The sequence below is a fragment of the Nematostella vectensis genome, chromosome 3 (genome assembly GCF_932526225.1).
Source record: "Nematostella vectensis chromosome 3, jaNemVect1.1, whole genome shotgun sequence".
NCBI lineage: Eukaryota > Metazoa > Cnidaria > Anthozoa > Actiniaria > Edwardsiidae > Nematostella > Nematostella vectensis.
The window spans coordinates 13,158,481-13,178,315 of record NC_064036.1 but is presented as its reverse complement, the minus strand read 5'-3'; the positions used below and the strand labels follow the sequence as shown (position 1 = coordinate 13,178,315).

General features: G+C 40.9%; 4 protein-coding genes across 6 annotated transcripts in view; 2 read left to right on the top strand and 2 right to left on the bottom strand.

Moving 5' to 3' along the window:
* LOC5518663 overlaps window positions 1–8,303 on the bottom strand; it is a 35,144-nt gene extending 26,841 nt beyond the window's left edge. The window contains exons 1-9 of one of the 3 annotated variants that reach the window (XM_001638541.3): window positions 7,380–8,303; window positions 5,063–5,239; window positions 4,576–4,655; window positions 2,409–2,515; window positions 2,155–2,270; window positions 1,541–1,647; window positions 1,287–1,406; window positions 927–1,062; window positions 501–629 (exon numbers count right to left, since the gene is read on the bottom strand). In XM_001638541.3, coding sequence (XP_001638591.3) covers window positions 501–629; window positions 927–1,062; window positions 1,287–1,406; window positions 1,541–1,647; window positions 2,155–2,270; window positions 2,409–2,515; window positions 4,576–4,655; window positions 5,063–5,239; window positions 7,380–7,721 — 1,314 coding nt within the window. In that variant the 5' untranslated portion in view covers window positions 7,722–8,303. Of the gene's footprint in view, window positions 1–500; window positions 630–926; window positions 1,063–1,286; window positions 1,407–1,540; window positions 1,648–2,154; window positions 2,271–2,408; window positions 2,516–4,575; window positions 4,656–5,062; window positions 5,240–5,421; window positions 5,533–7,379 lie in introns of those variants that run through there. The other 2 variants (XM_048724599.1, XM_048724600.1) reach the window with 2 other exon arrangements.
* A 181-nt stretch (window positions 8,304–8,484) lies between these two features.
* Window positions 8,485–19,330, top strand: LOC5518662. The gene is made up of 7 exons (XM_032363467.2): window positions 8,485–8,696; window positions 8,785–8,986; window positions 9,417–9,458; window positions 9,891–10,029; window positions 10,929–11,155; window positions 11,279–11,479; window positions 17,720–19,330. The coding sequence occupies exons 2-7, from the start codon at window positions 8,959–8,961 to the stop codon at window positions 18,433–18,435; spliced, it is 1,353 nt and encodes a 450-aa protein (XP_032219358.1). The 5' UTR covers window positions 8,485–8,696; window positions 8,785–8,958; the 3' UTR covers window positions 18,436–19,330.
* LOC5518705 (failed axon connections homolog) lies at window positions 11,885–13,529 on the bottom strand. The gene is made up of 2 exons (XM_001638540.3): window positions 13,036–13,529; window positions 11,885–12,486 (listed from the first exon to the last, which is right to left on the bottom strand). The coding sequence occupies exons 1-2, from the start codon at window positions 13,377–13,379 to the stop codon at window positions 12,045–12,047; spliced, it is 786 nt and encodes a 261-aa protein (XP_001638590.2). The 5' UTR covers window positions 13,380–13,529; the 3' UTR covers window positions 11,885–12,044.
* LOC5518661 (failed axon connections homolog) lies at window positions 14,889–16,815 on the top strand. Its single transcript, XM_001638603.3, has 2 exons — window positions 14,889–15,625; window positions 16,155–16,815. Exons 1-2 carry the CDS (start codon window positions 15,300–15,302, stop codon window positions 16,597–16,599), a joined length of 771 nt encoding a protein of 256 aa, XP_001638653.3. The 5' UTR covers window positions 14,889–15,299; the 3' UTR covers window positions 16,600–16,815.
* Window positions 19,331–19,835: the final 505 nt, after the last annotated feature.

Below are 19,835 nucleotides of genomic sequence, written 5' to 3'. Positions count from 1 at the left end.
CCAACCAGCACAAACAAATTACACAACCAATCAGTACAGACATATACATTACACGGCCAATCAGAACAAGTACACAAAATAACACGACCAACCAGCACACACAAATTACACAACCAAACAGTACAAACACACACATTACACGGCCAATCAGAACAAACACAAAATACGTAGACAGGAGTAAATAGGTCTTGATCCACGCCTAAGAGTGTGAGCACGAAGAAGGTACCACGTGACAGCCTCCCAGTGGTTCTTTAACCCCCCCCCCCCCCCCCCATGCAGGTAAATGTAATGTGTCCGGCCAGACCCTGGATTGAGCCCCGGTGCAATGTCTTGAAAAGAGAAGCCTATGACACTGTGTTATCGTGGCTCTCTGAGCTACAAGATCAATCAACCCTGCATTGCTAGGTTCTACATATTTCTTTACATACCTTGATTTTGACTTTGATGATTTTGTCATTAGGGAGATATGCCCCCTGCACTGTTAAGTATACTGCACATACCTTCATGATTTTGTTAACAAGGGCGGGGAGATTGGATCCCTCAAAAGTCTTCTGTCGTGAGGCCATCTCGTAAAGAATGCAGCCCAATGCCCAGATGTCACTCTTGTGATTGTACTCTTTGCCTTGACACTGAAGGAACAGACACAATGTCAGCCGTGTTTTGCCTAGACCAATGGCACCTACTGTAATGTTACTGTCATGGCTTTTGTATTGGTAAAGGACAGAAGGGATACCAAGTAAATTATTGCATGGTACCATGCTTCGTTAAATATGTTGTTTACGACAGCCCCACGGTGGGAATAATGGCACACATCTAATCCTCAATAATTCTACATTATTTCAAATAGCTGGGAAACGTCACCATCTTAGGAGATGGAGAAAAGGGTGTTATGAAATCAGCAGTGGAGCGTTTAGATATCCACTTACCATCTCAGGAGATATGTAGTATGGTGTTCCAAGAACAGTGTTGGCCTTAGACCCTTCAAGTTGCTTGCTGATTCCAAAGTCACCCAGCTTGACCACTGTGTCTTTAGTCAGGAAGATGTTGGCTGTCTTCAGGTCCCTGTTAACACCAAGGAGATACATGTAAATAAACAGGATAGTTTCTTGGAAAACACACCCACACAAAATGTTGTCGCTTGGAAACATACTGGCAAGAGGTTATTCCTTTGAAATTATACCTTTGCAAAATAGTTTAGTGTTTCAAAAAAATCATGCCAGTGCAAAATGGTGTATTGTCTCCTAAAAATCAAGTCAAGTCATTTTATTGTTTCTTGGAAATCGTACCTGTGCAAAATGTTATTGTTGTGAATGTACTTGAGGGCAGAGAGCATCTGCTGGAACATGTTAAGAATGTCCTTTTCCTCCATGTCCTTCTCCAGCTTGGTCAAGTACTGTGCCAATGTGCTGCAATTAGAACGGATTTCACAAGATTGTTTCTTTTTTGTAATGTTTTTGAAAGTCGTACCTGTTACCTGTATCACTACAAACGGCATCTATGTTGGCTTGTAGATAATTTCTCACAAAAAATATACACTCACCCTCCGTCTGCGTACTCCATCTCTATCATCAAGGTCCCCTCCACTTCAAAGCTGTCATAGTAACTGATGATATTTGGGTGTAAACTTAGCTTGGACAACACTTTCGCCTACATACAGACAAACTGAGCATTAGTACACTATGCATGCCAGTGTCGTAACATGCCTCGAAATATTGGTGGGGCACAATACAGAAACATTAGGAAAATATTGTGGGCACAGCCACGCCCCTGCTGGTCATTTCCTTATAACTTTTGAAAATATTGGGGGGCACGTCCCCCTAGTGCCCCACCCCCTGCTATGGCCCTGCATGCCCGTTGGGAGGTGGAGCAAGGAAAAGTAAGTGCTAGATGACATTGCCATAGCGATCTGTAAAACTATGTCAGTCAACTCATGATCAGCATCTTTTGGCTTACTACACCAAACAACCTTATTTGTCATTCCATTTACTTCATTCATGGCTGTGTATGTCTGTGAGGAAGTGTATCAGGGAATGGGAAGAGCCAGGTGGCATTGTTGGCATTGCCAGGTATGTTACCCTTTGTGAGTCAACTCATGATCTGAATCTATCGTATTTACAGCTTACCACATCCCTTTCAATCTGCCAATCAGTTTACCTCATTCATGGCCATTTGCCGCTCGGCTCCAGTCAGGTCATGTAAGGTGATTTCTTTTAAAATGACAAGTGAGTCATCATCTTTTTTTCTGTAAAGGACAGCAGCACCATATGCACCTAAAAAAAAATTATTAAAAAAATTGTTTACGAAAAAGTGCATTCAAAATACACCAGCCCCCCCCCCCCCTCCTACAAAAAAATCAAACCCTCGAAAGATCCCTCAGACATCCCAAAGTAAAGCAAAGAGAGCACTACCTTTGCCAACTGTCCGTATCTTCTCAAAGTTGCTGATGCTCTGTGGCTGCATCCCAGACCAGCCTCTTATCTTCTCAGCTTTGAAGTACAAATCACCAGGAAATATGCTGCATATGAAAATACAAGAAAACAATAAATAAATGCTAGAAATATTCTCAAAAAAGCCCATCTCTCTGTTGCAGTACTTATACCAACTTAAAATAGCATATAAATATTGGATGTTATATAGGGTGGGTTACGGATAAAGGGTTGGTAACAAATAAAATGTTGGTTATAAGATTCTATAACACCTGTGTTGACTAAAGGGCATGGACCCCATTATATTGTCAATCAGAACTGACCATTTTTATGTTCATTTGAGTGTACAAGGGGGACATATAGGGAAGGTGTTGGGTGTAGAAGGGGGTTCATATAGGGAAGGTGATGGGTGTAGAAGGGGGTCATATAGGGAAGGTGAATGGTGTGAAAGAGGGTCATACAGGAAAGGTGATGGATGTAGAAGGGGGCATATAGGGAAGGTAATGGATGTAGAGGGGGGTCATATAGGGAAGGTGATAGGTGCAAAAGGGAGTCATATAGGGAATGTGATGGGTGTAGAAGGGGTTATATAGGGACTGGATGGGTGTGGAAAGGGAGTCATATAGGGAAGGTGATGGGTGTGGAAGGGGTCATATAGGGACTGGATGGGTGTGGAAGGGGGTCACATAGGGAAAGTAATGGATGTAGAGGGGGTCATAGGGAAGGTGATGGGTGTAGAAGGGGGGTCATATAGGGAAGGTGATGGATGTAGAAGGGGTCATATAGGAAAGGTGATGGGTGTAGAAGGGGGTCATATAGGGAAGGTGATGGGTGTAGAAGAGGGTCATATAGGGAAGGGGATGGGTGTAGAAGGGGGTCATATAGGGAAGGTGATGGGTGTATAAGGGGGTCATATAGGGAAGGGGATGGGTGTAGAAGGGGGTCATATAGGGAAGGTGATGGGTGTAGAAGGGGGTCATATAGGGAAGGTGATGGGTGTAGAAGGGGGTCATATAGGGAAGGGGATGGGTGTAGAAGGGGGGTCATATAGGGAAGGTGATGGGTGTAGAAGGGGGGTCATATAGGGAAGGTGATGGGTGTAGAAGGGGGGTCATATAGGGAAGGTGATGGATGTAGAAGGGGGTCATATAGGGAAGGGGATGGGTGTAGAAGGGGGTCATATAGGGAAGGGGATGGATGTAGAAGGGGTTCATATAGGGAAGGTGATGGATGTCATATAGGGAAGGGGTCATATAGGGAAGGTGATGGGTGTAGAAGGGGGTCATATAGGGAAGGTGATGGGTGTAGAAGGGGGTCATATAGGAAAGGTGATGGGTGTAGAAGGGGGTCATATAGGGAAGGTGATGGGTGTAGAAGGGGGTCATATAGGGAAGGGGATGGATGTAGAAGGGGGGTCATATAGGGAAGGTGATGGTGTAGAAGGGGGGTCATATAGGGAAGGTGATGGGTGTAGAAGGGGGTTCATATAGGGAAGGTGATGGGTGTAGAAGGAGGTCATATAGGGAAGGTGATGGGTGTAAAGGGGGGTCATATAGGGAAGGTGATGGATGTAAAGGGGGGTCATATAGTGAAGGTGATGGGTGTAAAGGGGGTCATATAGGGAAGGTGATGGGTGTGGAAAGGGAGTCATATAGGGAAGGTGATGGGTGTGGAAGGGGTCATATAGGGAAAGTAATGGATGTAGAGGGGGTCATAGGGAAGGTGATGGATGTAGAATGGGGGTCATATAGGGAAGGTGATGGATGTAGAAGGAGGTTCATATAGGGAAGGTGATGGGTGTAGAAGGGGACATATAGGGAAGGTGATGGATGTAGAAGGGGGGTCATATAGGGAAGGTGATGGATGTAGAAGGGGGCATATAGGGAAGGTGATGGGTGTAGAAGGGGGTCATATAGGGAAGGTGATGGATGTAGAAGAGGGTCATATAGGGAAGGGGATGGGTGTAGAAGGGGGTCATATAGGGAAGGTGATGGGTGTAGAAGGGGGCATATAGGGATAAAGGAAAGGGGATGGGTGTAGAAGGGGGGTCATATAGGAAAGGTGATGGATGTAGAAGGGGTTCATATCAGAAAGGGGATGAAGTGGTGAAGTTGTAATTTTTATAGACATAATAAGAGCATGCTTATACCTTGATCCATCATCAGCCTTTATGTTATTGTTCCCTCTAACATCTGCTCCTAGCAGCTCCTTGGTCATGCCAACCGTCACCTGCAAACACATACTTAGGTCAAGTGGACAAAATTTATGCTGGGAGTGCATTAAGGTGGTAATGCCTGGGGACAATCAGCCCTACATAGCAAATAAAAGCTGATTTGTCATGAGTTTATTTGATGACACTTGGATATTGCCTCTGTCACCAATTGGCACCCATAATCATGCAGTAGAGGACAAAGAACATGCTAGACAAGGCTAGAGAGGTTGTGTTGGCTTTAGGAAGCAGGTATAGACCTAATAACACCTGTAATATGAACACAGAGACAAAGGGCAGTAGTGCACCTGACCAAAACGCACAACTGAAGATAGAATTGTGATTCATAATGATAACAAAGTAGTATTTTCAAAATGAGTCATTTCTCAGTCTATGGTCACATGACATGCATACATATGTAAAGTACCTTGGCTACATTTTCCAAGAAGTCAATAAACTGCACAGTGTCACTGCTCTGTACCAATGGACAGGCAAGCATGTCCAGGCGTGCTCCAGGAATACTAGTGTCCAGGCAAGTACAAACGAGCTGAGTGAAAAAACTCCGGATATCTTCCTGATCCTTTAATGACCTTAGAGTTACTACCTATAAAGACAAAAATATATATCCTTATCGCACAAAACAATGGCATGTGATAAATAGATAGATACAGGGTACAAACAAATCTTGGTTATTTTTTATAGTGTTATAACCCTTTCTTAAAAACTTACCATTGAAAGTGTGTCAAATAAAATAAAAAAGCAAAGAAGGAATTGATAATACTCTACCCTGTGTACCAGAGATTCCAAGTTTCCCCTTCAAAGACAACAAGCAGAGGGAGTCATGTCCCTTTGCTTAGTCATCTCCACTTCAAGGATCTTTGGCATTGGAGCTTGGAGCTTCTTGCACCCAGAGTAATAATAATTTGAAATTTTTTTAACATAATCACTTCATGAGTGTGTGGGATGGACATTAAAACTTAGAAACAGAAATCTAAACAAACTAAAACATCTAGGTAATAATTCAAGAGTCAAACAATTGATGCCATCACAATGAAAGGGTTTTATCCACCAGATTAAGCATCACGGTTAAAAAAACTTAGGGCAAGGGTAGCCCAATAATAGAAAGGCTAATAAAGTTAAAACTTAGAAACAAAAATCTCAACAAACTAAAACATCTGGTTAATAATTCAAGAGTCGAACAATTGATGCCATCACAGTAAAAAAGTTTTATAAACCAGATTAAGCATCAAGGTTAAAAAAAACTTAGGGCAAGGGTAACCCAATAATAGAAAGGCTAATAAAGTTAAAACTTAGAAACAAAAATCTCAACAAACTAAAACATCTGGTTAATAATTCAAGAGTCGAACAATTGATGCCATCACAGTAAAAAAGTTTTATAAACCAGATTAAGCATCAAGGTTAAAAAAAACTTAAGGCAAGGGTAGCCCAATAATAGAAAGGCTAGTAAAGTTGACTTGGCAGTGGAGGCAATGAAGTCCTAATTTTAACAAGATGGAATAAGATTTTGTATGTCAAGAGAAGATACTGTATACTCATTTTGATTCAGTGACATCACTGAATGCGGTATGCTTATTTGAAATACAGATCAGCTTTATAAGATTACATAACAACTATTTCTTTTTTTTTCTTTTTTTTTTAATTACATCTCACATCTTCAGCTATTGTTTCCTGTTTTTACAGTTCTAGCACAAATTGAGTTGCTTTGTTTTAAAAATATTTTATATTTTTCAGTCAAATGCCATAATGTATTGAAGATTTTTTGTCCCTGCAGGAAACTAAATAAAAACAAAATAGTAATAATAATAGTTTATTCAATCCTTTTACAGCAAAAGTTTGATTTAGAGGAAAGTTTCAATACACCTTACATTGTACAAACACATTGATAAATTCCATGGTAAAACAGTAGTCAAAAACGGTCAGTGTTAACAACATGCTTATGTATACTTTTAGAGCAGAGATTGTATTTAGAAACTGGTATGGGGATTGTTTTCGTGATAAAACTCAGCAGGCCACTACTATTTATATTTCGCATTAAGTGTTTACAAAACCCTTTTCTAAAGTAGGCAGTCTTACAAAAAGAAGCGTGTTGCCCTAGGGCAAATTGCCATTGCATGCAACAACAAACTAAAATGACATTTTATGACTTGGAGTATAGATTGAGTTATGAGACGCCTTCCATTAAAAAAACTGTTTAGGTTTTCTGGGAATGTAAGACATTGATGGAAATTGTAGCAGGATTCCTTTAGGCTCATGATGGTACAGTACTACACTCTGCTTCATGTCATGCCTTCCATCCTGCCTGTGCTGTAGCTGCTCATTGTTTCTTTAATTTAATATGGATGAATTTGAAATTGGACTGTTGTTTTATTCGTCTTGAATGTAGGAGGCTTTCTGTCAAATAATACGGGGGGGGGGGGGGGGGTAGGGCAGAGCAAAAAAAGGCATGGAGATTCCTAATTGAAACATGATAGGTAGTATTTGACAGACATGGATTCCATTTGATAGCATCTATCAAAGAAAAAAAAAAGGAAATGGTATTTGACATACGATCAATGATAGACATATGCTTACGGTGCCTGCTAAAATTAGAACCATGAAGATTTAATCAGAAATAATTAATTCGTACGAGAGTTGAGAGTATATTTTGATGATGTGAAGTATCAAATCTTAAGTTAAATTAAAAATATAATCAAATAACAAATAAAAGTACCCTGTTCCCGTACCTGATCTGCAGAGGCTGTGAGCTGAAATGTCCCAGATTGTCCGTTCGCTATGATCGCGACACTTGCAACCTTTCGCCCGGACAAGACATTTTGCGCTTGAGCCAGAATTGTCTCCAAAGTACTACTCTCGTATTTATACTGCGAGACCAGAACTCCTGTCCTTGCAGCAGCACTGAGAGTTGAAGACTGTCGAATTTTAGAAGAGAGAAGAACAAGTCGCCATATTGTTTGACCATTTGCCGACCCGACATCTTCATCCGCTCTGCTACGCGCATCTTCTGACTTCTGGCCGTTTGTTGAATTTATCTCGCCTTGGTCATCTTGCTTGTAGCCTGTGGCCATATTTCATGGAGTTATACTGAAACTCATAGTACTTTCCAAGGAACGAACTCCCGAAGTTTCACAAAGTTAGAATGGAGAATTGGGTGCCCTCCTCAGTTCCTTATGCATCATGGCAACACAATTAATTTTTCAGTAAATAGAGCAAATGCACCCAAAACATGGCTCAAGTCATAATGAGTCCACCCTTATCCCCACATGTTTACAGACTGCGAGCACAGACATCTAATCAGTTGACTTGGGGTCAAAATATTGGCGGTAAAAGGAATTCGGGAAAAGTTCTTGAGCGATGTCAACCAGACGATCCCGCAAAACGAGAGTCCCACGTCCGAAACAACATTAACCTCGCCTTTAAATCCTAAACACTGATGATATCCTTGCTTCGTTCGAATGATGCTTTTACCATAAAGTTAGCTAAATCTCCATTCAATCGACGTGTGTTATAATAGTGTAGTTGGTAGTCGTTAGGCCGGCTCACATTTCCACAACAACCGAAAAACCCGCTGCTTTCCCGTGAAAATCCCGAAAGATCCCGCAGGTACTCGAGAAAAAAGAACCAGTTGGCTCAAAGCGAGAACTTCCGCTGTAAAATCTCAAAATCTACACTTGGATACTTCAATTTAAAAAAAAAATCTGCCAAATGTTATCATTACCGCAAATAGAAATGTATAATGCCTCAAGGATTTAAAAAAATCAAATTTATTCAGATACCGAGTGAAATTCGACGGTATCCGAGCGAATATCGACGGAGTATTTCTTCGGGTTCGGCATGCGAGTAAACATTTTGTCGTGTTTTGCTGCGCATATTTCTAAACATCTCCTCATATCCGCCAACATTTAAGTATTGTAACATATTATAACCATTTCTAATGTCAAGTATTTGGCCAAGAGAGAGAATCGTGGCGATCGGTTCAGTGAGATAGACGATTTCACACTGCAACCATTCTTCCACGCGCCATTTCAATACCAAGACACAAAGTACGACTCTCCCGACAACCAACAAAAGTGCATTAGCGAAAAGTGATCATTGTAGATTGGAGGTCATTTTATTTTTTTTTTGTGATAGAAAAGAGGTCTAGGCCATGGTCTCGATGTTGAAATTGTCAGTTTAGAGTGCGCACCTTAAAGCAAAGAAGCAGAAACGATAAGATTAATGCGACAATACCTGGGTTGTTTGAAGAGGCAACAAGCAATGCGTGGATATTGGATGTGCAAATGAGCATTTACTGTCAAGCAAGCCATGGGGCATATTCTGACATTTTCCTCAGGTGAATTAATTAATTAATTTCATTCTTTTTGAATTTTAGCCCCAACAGTATTTTTATTTTAGGCCTTAAATTCAACGTCGTTTGTTTAGTAAACATACGCTTATATGGTACTTTAATTATATGTTGGAATAATTTTTTCACACTTCTGTGGGAATTTTATCGTATTCTATTTTTGTTCCGTTTGTAGGCGAATTCCATCTTTTAGAAACCTATAGTGATGACGTTGTTTGATTTATTCGACGACGGAAATCTCTCATTACGTACAACATTTACTAACAATTAATGATAAAGCCTTAGTAGAATGCCCCAAGGTCCTCCTTTGAATGGGCCAGTAAAGTGCAAAGTAATCGTGATCGTAAAATAACCATAATGGACTGCCAACTCTTTTCTAGTGAAGGTAACAATAATTGTGTGATAAATTGTTTTCCAGGACTCCTTTTACTGGTCTGTATTCTAAAGAGTTGTTATGCAGGTATGGGTACCCTTTTACTCGTAGATGGTGAAAGCCAAAAAACATTTTTTGCCGGGCACTTTATACTTGTAAGAACAAAATGCAAGTTGAATATTGTTGAATAACTGTTCTCATCAAATTTAATATTTCTTACTCCCCTCCCCCACACCTACCCTACCCCCCTCTCGAACCACGCTTTTTACTCAGAGCTGCAAAAACAATACAATAGTAGAAGTAACAATGCAACAATAGGTTACCAGTGGCGTAGCCAGGATTTTTAACAGAAAGGGGCCCAAAAGGGACTTTCAAAGCATTTTTCGCTGTATTTTAGATAATGTCTCATACATTTACTGTATTTTTGGCTGTTTAAAGGGAGAGCCCAGGCCACCTTGGCCACCCCCCTGGCTAAGCCCCTGGTTACTGCTGCTGATTTACATTGTTTTCTCATTCCAGTTGATTGTGGGTCTCACTTGACAGCAAATACAGGCTTTTTCATGTCACCTAATCACCCTAAACCATACCCTCCAGACAAGAACTGTGTATGGACTATCACTGTGCAGGGGAGTGCACCGCAAATACAACTCAAATTCAGGTCAGTTCTACATATTGGAGAGCACATTACAGCAGCTTCCTTTCAGTGTCATATGGGTAACTCAGTAATACAGGCAGTTCATAGACGCATTACAGTAGTCTTCTAGCGTTATACATACAACCAAATGTTACAGACAACTCATAGAAAAATTAACCTTTAAGTATTGTGCGGTCAACTAACTATAACAGACAAATCATAGAAACATTAATTCTTGTAACAGGCAACCCATAGAAACACAAGTCTACTTTCAGTGTTGTACAACAACTCATAGAAATATTAGCCTTCTTTCAGTTGTATTGACAACACTGTTATTACAAACAGCTTATTGAAACAGAACCATGGTTTTTCGCCTCACAAATCAGAGTTTTACTTCGTTTTTCAGATATTTATTCAACACTGTAAAACAACTCACACACTTAATTTATACGCTAGATTTGCATAATCTTAGGTACACGTGCCCCAAGAGTATTGCATGTACTGAATTCCATAACAACAAGAGTATTGCATGTATTGAATTCCATAACAGTGACCAATGTCACCCATTCTGTCCTCTGCTAATCTATTCAGTAGAAAAACGCACACTAAAATCTGGTGTGGAAGTGCTGCTTGTACAAATTCCAGGGGTGGATCCAGGAGTTTTAATAACAGGAAAGGAGCAATGATTTAAAAAAAAAGAATTGGCCAATTTTATTGCTAGTTTTATTTTATTCTTCTTTCTTACATTTTCTTATACTTCTTTATTTTTTTGTACAAAATCTTTGAAAATTCGGGGAGAAAGGCCAGATCAGACCATGTGCTTAAAGCATATGTTTTATTAGCTTTGTTGTACCAAACTGTATCTTCTTGAAAAAGTATATGTATAAGTATAAGTTTATATATGTATCTCTATTTTTTTTCAGTTCCTTTGACCTACCACCACCAACCAACAAAGTATGCCTAGACTATGTTGCTATCTACTATGGAATGTTGCCAAAGATAGAAAATCAAATTGCTAAGTTTTGTGGTTCAGTGATTCCCTCAGACATTCTTGTGAAGAAAAAGTCTTTACGTGTCGAGTTCTACTCTAATGGTGATGACAAAACTGCATCAGGATTCAAAGCATCCTTTTTTGCAAACTCTAACTCAGGTATGGGGGTACTGGGGGTATGTGGGTTGAACAGGAGCATGGAGATGGCTGCACCCTCTGCTCCCATGCTTGGTGGTGTAGGGCTGTGTAGCCATAGTGATTCTTTTGTGAATTATTTTACAGCCATCACAACTTCCCAGACAACAGCTGGAATAGTTGCTGCTATATTTTGTGGCATTGTATTTCTTGGGGTTGGAACAATGCGATGTATAATGATGGGAATGTGTCACCGATGCCAAACAGAGACAGGTGTGCGAGAATGTGTAGGGACAGATGAAGACCCGGTAGATTTTAATATGGATAACCCACCAGATTATGTCACAGGTATGATTTGCATGTTTCTTTTTGATGCTAAGTATCTTAACTGGAAGCAGTAGGTGTTCCTTGTGTATCCCCTTTTCAGTAGCTGCCCCCCACCCCTTCTTCTAACACCAAAGATGTGATTGCGATTTTTTGTCATGCTCATCAACAACACTTGCCTGGACCTTGGAAGACCTTTGTAGCCAAAGGGAATCCTAGCCCCCCCCCCCCCAGTAGCTGTGGCCTGCCCCCCCTTGTGTTCTTCAAAGGGTCTTGCATGTTGCTCAGTAAGGGGGGGGGGGTGTTCCTGAGATGAGCTTGACTGAATGGCAAATGGTGTTATCAGCCTCAATGCAAAAAACAACATCTAACAAATGTTAAAAACATCAACCACAGAGTTAGCTCTAACAAGCAATCACAACTGCCAAATTTGGTTAAATATCAGGCAGATATTAACATAGATTTATTTGTTTTTGTCAATTTATTTGTTTATGGTCAATTCTTTCTACCACAGCAGTATAACGTATCAAATGTGCTAAACTATTTGTGAACTAAAGAGCCCATGCAGTATGTGATAGATAGCCGCTCTTTATTTCTTTTTTCCTGACTCAAACGTGTCACTCTTGATGACCTCGTCCCAGTCCGGATAAAACTCCTTCTTGATCCTCTGCGCATGATCAGCTAGATTCGGCAGTTCTCCACTGACCAGCTTCTCTTGCGGGCTCCCTTGCATGGTCCAGATCACATTTGCCACGATTCCAAACAGGGAGGCGTCCGCTTCCACGGGCCGGTCCCCGAACAGGTATGGCTTGTCCCCGAGTAGGGTGGAGACAGCGCGGAGGTCGCGTTCAGCAAGACTGTATACCTCCGCCTCAGTATGGCGACCGATGCCCTGCGCTTCAAGTTTTTTTTGCGCGTCACTTTTAAAGACACAAAACGCTATCTTCCTGAATATTGAGTTTAGGCCGTACATCAGCTCGTCTTTGTACTGTTTGGCGTAGTCGCTACACCAGCGATGGTAATGCAGTGTCCTGTTAGAAAGATCTTACGATTAATATACACAAGGGTACATGATCCAACAGCGTCTTGTTAGAAAGATCATACGATGAATTAGAAGGTTAGAAGGGAACATGATGCAGCAGCGTCCTGTTGATGAAGATGAGGGGGTATACAAGAGAAGATGACAACAGGTATAGCGGGTTTTTTTCTACAAATACAAAAAGATTTTGTCAGTCACAATAAATGATAATTGTCGAGAATTAGATGCGGGGTTTCGCTATGTCACCAAACTGCGTTTAGTTTTTATTTAGTGGTTCTTAAACATCTAAGATTGTTTCGAACGATTAACAGACAAAGGAACATAACATGCTGGCCGTTCATGAGAACAATTTGTCATGAAGTGACATGGTCAAATGCACAGTACGTAAAAGATAAAACGGAAAATTGCAACTTTGCAGCAATGTAATGCAGTAAATCACATTGCTCACCCCAAAACTCGAAAATACCAGAAACGCCTACTGGTGGGCTAATAAAACAACCTACAGTTTAACAAACATCCCACCAATCACCGCGCCACTCACCAGCTAGTTTTCTCGTCCAGCATAGCTGTAATCGTTGTTGCGGTAGCTTTTTGCTCCTCGCTCAAGTCTCGGTCCAGTTCCAGGCCATAGCGCTCGTTCAGGTACGGTATACATCTTGCCGAGTGCACGACCACTTTGTCATCGTATTCTATCGCCGGCATGTTCACCTTATCGATATTCTCGCACGCGGTGTTGACGTGGTACTGGATGTTTGCCATGCGTGCGTAAGTCTCCAGCTTCAGGCACGATGGTGAGATGCTAGGTACAGGCAGCTTGGCGAACCGGGGGAAAATACGCAACACTAAAGTCTTGCTGTCGAACATCTTGGATGAATTATCGGCCATGATCAGTAGTAATTTTGTTCTGTCTGCGTTTCTTGTTAGGATAAGTGTTAATTCTTTGTGGAAACTTTTGCGAAACTTTTTTCTGTTTAAGTTGTCGCGTTCTTTTTAAAGCAGTCGCCTAACGAATTCTGTTAGTGCTATTCTCTAAATGCTTGTTTTAGTTCGTGTGTTCTGCATGTTGGTTTATTTATACCCTTTCGAGTGGTCCTGCTCCAATGAGATTGTAAGATAATGTCGTAACTGTCTAAATTTGTTTTCATTTGCATGTCCGCCGGGAAATTCACTTATAAAGCGATAAATCTTAAAGATAATCTTATGCAAAATCATAACAATATATAACTAGTTCATACAGAGCCTTACCGAACATAATTTTGTTGATTTTTCTTACTTAGTTTTCTTTGAGGCGAAATGTTTTTTTTTCCAGTTTGCAAACCGTACTGTTTGCATCATTACGTCTGGACCGGACATGACGTCTTCAACGAAGTTTTTTTTATAACTCTGTATTAATTTTTTAACTAGTTGGTGTTAGTTGGTTTTAAGAAGCCGTTTGCAGTAACCATTTTATTGTATAGATGGTTAGATTTTATGTGTTTCAAAACAAAGTTATCGTAGTATGAACATTTCCCCCGATAACTCACGCTTGAAGTTTTATTGTGAACACCATAAAGCCCGTCTATTTAGTCCAATACCAGCGCCTGATATTATTTGCGTAAATTTCCTCTTCTTTTTTTTTTCTTTTCACTTATGATAATTACATATGTTGTTGCTGGTTGCGTTCATTTGTTATTTATCGCTCCTGGCTCATGTAGGTATAGTTTAGCTAAAATAACCCGATACAATTCCAGTAAGGCCATAAACAAGCCTATATCCATAACGTTATTTCGCTTGTAGTTCGTTTTGCATAGGTTTCATGTATTTCAAGGATGAATTACTCGATGTACCTCGTTGCTGTGTTTCTGTAAAATTTAAGTTTTCAGGTGCTCGTCATCTCGTAGCAGATTTGTGATCACGCTTTTTTACCCCTCTGAAAACTTATTTTTATTACCAACAACGCTGTTACAAATGGTTCTCTTCAACAAGCCACAGGCTAAAAGCCTTGTGCAAGTCAATCTACTTCTATCATTGATAAATTGGGTATTCCATAAAAGATATTTCTACTTTTTTTTAGCAAAGAAATACGTAATCGGCAGACTTAGTTGAATGGTAGACCTTGGCTCTACCTGTCTCTCCCGAAGTCCACCTTATCGCAAGAGCTTTCAAGTATTTCATGAACTCCTGGGCCTCTGTTTTCCTAAACCAAGAGTTTACATCAGAATAATTACAGATGTTATGACGTCACATCCGGTCCAATGTTCTTTCGAATGATGCAAACATCAAAACGTCCCTTGTACTTGTTTTTCCATAAAATAAAATAAGTAGATAAAATGATTTATTTGTTAAGGATTACTCATGAGCAGACATGTAATGAGTTGAATAGATTTTTTTAGCGTTTCTTATTATACCTCATAAGAATCTTCGCATAGAAGGAGATGGGGTTATATGGAAGAAGATTTAAATTCGGACGTATCAGACCCTTCACGGTCCAATATAGCATGAAGTTCATTAATACGTGGCGGTCAAATAAATTTAGATATTTACGACATTCTCGTGTGTATCCATTGAAGCATCGCCACTACTGGGTATAAATAAACCAAGAATTAAGCGAAAAAGTCAAACGGATTACAACAAGTCTCAAGAAAAGCGAAACACAAAGAAAAACGAAAAAACTTACCGAAGAAAAGCTGCAAATTCATATTGAATACAACAAGCACATAGAGGAAAAAAGAACCAAAGAAAAACTTTCAACAACAAAAAGCTGAGAAAGATCCGAAAAGAGTGCAGTTATTTTTCCAGACGCAGAATATATTCCCTGATTACAAGATGGCATTTGACAGCAAGACTTTAGTGTTGCGTATTTTCCCCCGGTTCGCCAAGCTGCCTGTACCTAGCATCTCACCATCGTGCCTGAAGCTGGAGACTTACGCACGCATGGCAAACATCCAGTACCACGTCAACACCGCGTGCGAGAATATCGATAAGGTGAACATGCCGGCGGTAGAATACGATGGCAAAGTAGTCGTGCACTCGGCAAGATGTATACCGTACCTGAACGAGCGCTATGGCGTGGAACTGGACCGAGACTTGAGCGAGGAGCAAAAAGCTACCGCAACAACGATTACAGCTATGCTGGACGAGCACACTAGCTGGTGAGTGGCGCGGTGATTGGTGGGATGTTTGATAAACTGTAGGTTGTTTATAGCCTAATAGTATGCGTTTGTTCGTACTTTCGTAAAGAAATTCCGCAGCCAGGAGATTTCATATGGCCGCCATTTTGAACTACTTCCGTTAAGTCATGTCGGAGTTTCTTGCACTAAAATCACCTAACGCCTGTGGTCAGGCTGGTGGTTTCAATGTTGTATTTTGCGGTGTGTGTTGTTTACTGCCTCTGCTGCTCAAGCGTGGCCAGTCCTTGTCACGCCAGCTTACATGACGTCTGAGTGGGGTTACTCGTGTGGAATAGCCTCGGGTTATGATGAATCATGACCCATCTTTTGCTTAATGATAATGTATTTTCTACGAAAACAAAATTGTGCTAAGATTATCCTTTTTATATTTGCATTAAAGATTAATAACATGCGGACTTAAGCATCCGTCCTAGTGAACCTCAATTTTATAGCATGGCGATGATTTTGTATCAACAGAGTTATCTCATTATCTTGTCTATTCCGCCCAAAGGACCTTATTGTACCATCGCTGGTGTAGCGGCTACGCCACACAGTTCAGAGATAACCTGATGTACGGCTTCAACTCCTTCTTCAAGAAGATCGCCTTTTGTTGCTTCAGATGTGACACCCAGAAAAAGCTCCAGGCCCAGGGCATGGGTCGCCATACTGAGGCGGAGGTATACAGTCTTGCTGAACGCGACCTCCGCGCTGTCTCCACCCTACTCGGGGACAAGCCATACCTGTTCGGGGACCGGCCCGTGGAAGCGGACGCCTCCCTGTTTGGAATCGTGGCAAATGTGATCTGGACCATGCAAGAGAGCCCGCAAGAGAAGCTGATCAGTGGAGAACTGCCGAATCTAGCTGATCATGCGCAGAGGATCAAGAAGGAGTTTTATCCGGACTGGGACGAGGTCATCAAGAGTGAATCATTTGAATTCTGCAAGAAAAAAAAGTGAACAATTCAAAATGAAATTACTTGATTTGTATGAGGAGAAATCAGAATTATTTATCATTTAAAAAATATTGAATGTCTTCAAGTAATCAAAAGTATCTAATAACAAAGCTTTGCTATATATCACAAAGTGTAAATATTAATCATCTAAATATGAGATACTTATCTTATGAAACAAATGCATGTATTTATAGCGAATAAAGTTATAAAGTCTGCTTCAGTTCTTCATGTCCATACTTTTCGTTTTGTCTTGTTTGGATTCGTTACAAGGTTTCTTTTGGCCAACTTTTTTCACGAGAGATTGTGGCGAGTTTAAAAACTCTTGGCCTAGCCTGTGTGAGAAGTCGCCATCGGAACACCTTTTTTCATGAATCTTCGTGTTTTTTTTTTTTGTTTTTTTTTTTTTCAACAATATGCGACTTGTGCTAAGAGATCACATGACCTTTCTGGGTGGCAAATTCAAACCAAAATAATAACAGAAATTACTGACAACGAAAAAATATAATCTTTAAATGAAACTAAACCCTTACTGAAAAAAGTATTTTTTAGTAAGCGTTGAATAAGTTGTTTTTTGTTGCTGTTATTTTGCCTGAGAGCGCGCTAGTTTGCCACCCAAACAGTCACGTGATCTCTTGGCTCAAGTCCATTATAACACCTTATTGCTAGCTGAACCATATAGGAGCTTAAGGGTCGCACCAGTGAGCGCATGCATGTTTGTATAAACAAACTCTCAATCTTCACAGTAATGTATTTCTATTAATTCAGATGCCATCGCGTTACACAAATTTTAAACTTAAAGCCGCATTGTCACCAGTTTACTTCCTGTCGATTCCTTAACAATCTCCGATCATTTTTAACGGGATACGAGAAAAATTTTTATAAAAAATTGTAAAAGCAGTTTGTCTCATGGAAGTTTCTTTGAGGGTGTGACTGGTAATTTAGAGCGGAAGGCCTGTTAAAAAGCGAGGATTCTAATAGATTCTTTTGTTTCTTGTCGGTTGAGGTTTCCGTCGGACCTCTGGAAGTAAACTTGTGACAATGCCTCTTTAACAGTGAACAATTACAAAAAAACGTTATGATAGGTGGCGTGTGGACTCGATTAATCCGTGTCTTGTGTTTCTCAGTAATGGCCCGTCCAGATCTCTACCCTACGCCCTCAGCTTCCCTCACTGGGACCCCTGTGTCGACTCCTGGGACATCACGTGGTTTGGTCGTTCGTGACGTCATAAATAGGTTATCAACACACAGCAACACTGGTGACGAGGATGAAGACGAAGGTCCCCCACCCTACCCCGGGATAGTAATTAACCAACCAGAATTAGAGTCTTACTCTGTTCCCGTTCAGATTAATCGAGTTAGCGAAACGACGTCTCGTGATCGTGGGCAACATTTTGGCCAGCACGGGTTTGGAGATGAGAATGTGCAGAGTCAGGAAACCGAGGAGAATGATGAGATACCCGGGTACACCTCCGAAAGGCCTTACGCCAGACATGGCAACGCTGGGACTTCCTCTGACCATGCGAGTGCTGACTCAGCAAACGATGATTGTGAGATCAACTGCGTCTCTGGTGAGGCGGTGCGTTTAGAGGTAGATCCACCAAGCGGGGTCGAGTCGGATAGGATGTCTGGTGATACAGCCCGTCGGAATTATACTAGCGCAGATGGCGATGGTGTTAGCAGTAGCGGTGAACCAATGACACTGTTAGAAGAAACTGTTCCCACATGGATCAGGCGAGAGGAAACGGGTCAAGTGTGTAGTCAAGTTACGTGTGAACCTAGCATAGTCTCCATAAGAAATGAAAGGGAGACTGATGGCAATGTATTGAGCGTGTGGCTCTAACCTTGAAGCCTCTATCGCTTAAATTTTTTTTCGCACTTTATTTGCTACAGAAACCCCGTTTTGTGAGCCAAAATGCTGCAGTACAGGCTGTAGTAAGATATTGCAAACAAGGCACCTACTCAATGAGCCTCACATTGATTCACAGGCCTTAGAGTACTTTGAATATGATGCTTATTCCATGTGAACCTGACATAGATGCTCAGGTCTATAGAGTACTGCGAGAGAGATACATGTTCCGTGGGAACCTGATGTAGTTGTACAGGCCTATAGAGTACTTTGAATAAGATGCTAATTCCATGTGAACCTGACATAGATGCTCAGGTCTATAGAGTACTGCGAGAGAGATACCTGTTCCGTGGGAACCTGGCATAGATGTACAGGCCTATAGAGTACTTTGAATAAGATGCTTATTCCATGTGAACCTGACATAAATGTTCAGGTCTATAGAGTACTGCGAGAGAGATACCTGTTCTGTCGGAACCTGATATAGTTACACAGGTATGTTCAATGCGAGACAGATGCATGTTACAGATACGCCGTGTGAACCGGACATAGATTCACGGGTTTATAGAGTCGTTAGCAAGAAAATAATGATTGTCTAGGTTTTTTAAAAAAAACAGTTACGTAGAACATATTTTAAAAAGATGTTGTTCAGAAAAGAAACCATGCTTGCCGATCCAGCGCGATAATCACTGGATCTTCGAACATGAACTGTTCACTTATATATCATCTCTAAATTAAGATACAAGTTAAGACAGTAGAAAAAAGGTTTCTCTAAGAAACAACGTAGAAAGTATATAAGTAATTGAAATAGCGAAATAGAATATCATGCTGTTGACTAGGTATGTATATTTTATATTTCCTCAGTATAGAGAATATAAACTATATATGGTTACTATGTGTCGAAAGAGAAGAGGTTAAAGCCGCTACCAGTTTACTTCCGGTCGATTACGTAACAATCTCCGATGATTTTTAACGGAAAACGCGGAAAATATTTCAAAATATTGAAAGCAGTGTGTCTATTGAAAGTTGCTTTGAGGATGTGATCGATAATTTAGAGTGGATGGCCTGTTAAATATCTCGGATTCTAATAGATTCTTTTGTCTTTTAACGGTTGAGGTTTCCGTCGGGTCAACCGATCGGTAGGGGGGTGGAGGGGGCGGGTCAGGTTGTCTATTTACATCCTTGTCCTTACACACTCAGTTTCGTAATCCTTATCTGAAGAGAAACACATCGACGGCCCGAAAACCACTGTTTAATGTATGCTACATAAGCATAAGCGCAATTTAGCATAAGTTAAAATCGAGGATGACCGCGCGCTCCTGGGTCTAGCCCCTGCTGCGGCTTGGGCGCCCCGGTTATTCAGGCCTTGGCACGTTTGCATCCTCTCTGAGAGTCCT